The sequence below is a fragment of the Quercus lobata genome, chromosome 4, assembly GCF_001633185.2.
Source record: "Quercus lobata isolate SW786 chromosome 4, ValleyOak3.0 Primary Assembly, whole genome shotgun sequence".
Taxonomy (NCBI): Eukaryota; Viridiplantae; Streptophyta; class Magnoliopsida; order Fagales; family Fagaceae; genus Quercus; species Quercus lobata.
The window spans coordinates 6,069,976-6,072,742 of NC_044907.1; the positions used below are offsets into that span (position 1 = coordinate 6,069,976).

The 2,767-nt window shown below is 37.7% G+C and overlaps 1 protein-coding gene across 1 annotated transcript in view; it reads left to right on the plus strand.

Moving 5' to 3' along the window:
• The first annotated feature begins 334 nt into the window (after window positions 1-334).
• The window catches only part of LOC115984464 (putative disease resistance protein RGA3), a 3,510-nt gene continuing 1,077 nt past the window's right edge, over window positions 335-2,767 (plus strand). Inside the window, exon 1 of the mRNA XM_031107488.1 lies at window positions 335-2,718. Coding sequence (XP_030963348.1) covers window positions 335-2,718 — 2,384 coding nt within the window. The remainder of the gene's footprint in view (window positions 2,719-2,767) is intronic.

A 2,767-nucleotide genomic window follows, 5' to 3' on the forward strand; every position in this document is an offset into this window, starting at 1 on the left:
ACTTGAAGCTCACTCTCTAGCTTTCCTCTCGTTTCTCTAGCCTATCTTCTTGCACTCACTAGAAAGTTTTTCATTCACTCTAGCATTGAAGCACTAGCTTCCTTTGTCTCACTAGTCACTACGAACAAATGGCTGAAGCAATCCTTTTCACTCTCTAAAATACTGAAGCACTTCAAGCTCACTCTCTAGCTTTCCTCTCGTTCTTCTAGCCTTCCTTTCACTCAATAGAAAGTTTTTCTTTTACTCTCTAGACTCTAGCACTGAACCACTTGAAGACCGCCCTCTCTTGCTTCCCTCTCGCTCTTTAAACCTTCCTTTCTCTCACTACGAAAAAATGGCTGAAGCAATCCTCTGCGGAGTTATACAGACCATAATGGAAAATTTGGGCTCTGCGGCTTTTGAAAATTTTGGACCACTGTGGAATGTTAAAGATGACATTGAAAGCATCCAGAACACAGTGTCCAGAATACAAGCTGTCCTTCTGGACGCAGTGGAGCAGCCGAACCGCAACCATCAAGACAGGGACTGGCTCGAAAAGCTCAAGGACGCTTTTTACGATGCAGATGACTTGTTGGGTGAGTATAAGTTCCACATTGAATTAGATTTGCAGCAAGAAGAGACTAGTGGGAATACTGCAGGAAAGGTACGCAATTTATTTAGAAGTATCCCACTTGTTTTTAGAAATCGTAAGATGAGTCTTAGAATAAACGAATTGAGGCAGAATCTAAGTGCAATGGCGCAAGATAGAAATAACTTTCATTTTAATGAGGGCCATGTGAAGCCTCAAGTGAGTCTGAACAGGGAGACTATCCCATGTTTACCGAATAAAGAATTTATTGGGAGAGATGATGATAGTAATGCCATCATAAAACTTTTATTGGAGCCTAATAATGATAACGTATCCGTCATTGCTATTGAGGGAATTGGGGGGATAGGCAAGACCGCACTTGCACAAAATGTATACAATCATGAAAAGGTCGATGCACATTTTGAGTTAAAAATATGGGTGTGGGTCTCAGATGTCTTCAAGGTGACAACAATTGCTGAAAAACTAATAAATGGTATTGATAAAGATGATAGCATGGAACTAATGCGAAACAAACGTCGTAAGTTAAATCCTGGAGTCCTCATGGGTCAAGTCCACAACATGGATCCATTGAGGGAACTAGTTAACAAAATTTATCAAAAGAAATTTTTACTTGTGTTGGATGATATGTGGAATGAAAATTATAAAAACTGGAATGACTTTTTTAGCCTTTTAATCGGTGGTGCAAAGGGAAGTAAGATTGTAATAACTACACGAGTCAAATTGGTTGCAGAGATTACACGTCCTGTTTCAACATATGCTCTTAATGGTCTTTCTGAAGACCATTCTTGGTCTTTATTTGAGAAAATAGCATTTAGAAACAGGCAAGAGACCAACAACACAAAACTAGTAGAAATTGGAAGGGAGATTGTAGGCAGATGTCAAGGAGTACCCCTTGCAATAGAGTCCATTGGAAATGCATTATACTTTGAGAAAAAAGACGGGTGGTTAAAGATCAAGGATAAGGTACAGGAAAATGTAATTGAACTAGGGGGTGGTAATACCTTTTCAATTCTAAGGTTGAGTTATGATCATCTTCCATCATATATTAAAGGTTGTTTTGGCTTTTGTTCTTTGTTTCCTAAATCTTACAAGATTGATAGGATGACATTGATTCAACTATGGATGGCACATGGGTTAATCCAATTGCCAAATAATATAGGGCAATTAGAAGATGCTGCAGATGAGTGCATTAAGAATCTACTTTGTAGGTCATTTTTTTATCAAGTTTATTCTTATGGACTTACATACAAGATGCATGATTTATATCATGATCTTGCACTATCAATTGCAGGGACTGACTGTAGACTTGACTATTTGGATGAAAAAACTCATCATGTATCATTTTCTAGTGCCTCATCTTTTACTAAAACTTTAAGTTTGGTTAAAGTAAGCAACAAGCTACGTACAATTCTTTTCACACATGGTGAGTATGGATCTAGTGCCATGGATGAGTCAACATTGATTACACTAATTGAGAGTTTCCCAAGGTTGCGTGCATTAGATTTACATGCATTGAATATTAAAATAATGCCAAATTCCACAGGGAAGTTAATACATTTGAGGTACTTAGATTTTTCTTTTAATCCTATTGAAACTCTTTCTGATTCTATTACTACATTGTTGAATTTGCATACACTAAAACTTCAAAAATGTTGGAATCTTGAACAATTGCCTAGGGACATCACAAAATTGGTTAGCCTCAGGCACCTTGATGATAAGGGTTGTTTTAAGTTGAGATTGCCTCAAGGATTACGAAAACTGATTGGTCTTCAGTCATTACCATTATTCATTGCGAGAAATAATGGTGGACTAGGCAATTTGAATGGGCTAAACAACCTCAGAGGAACACTTGAGATCCAAATTTCAGAACAATCGGAAGATGCTAACTCAGATTCTGAGATCAAATATTTAAGGGAAAAGCAACATCTTGAGAAACTGGAATTAACATGGGCTCACCAAGAAGGACATGATGAGATGTTATTAGATAGCCTCCAGCCACATCCAAATCTCAAAATTTTGGAAGTGTGGGATTACTCTGGTGTGACATTTTCAAGTTGGCTTTCTTCCATCAAAAATCTTGTTAAAATCACTTTAAGGAGATGTGACAGTTGCAACCACCTGCCACCATTGTCTGAACTCCCATTTCTAGAAAGCTTATGGCTTGATGAAATGAAAGAT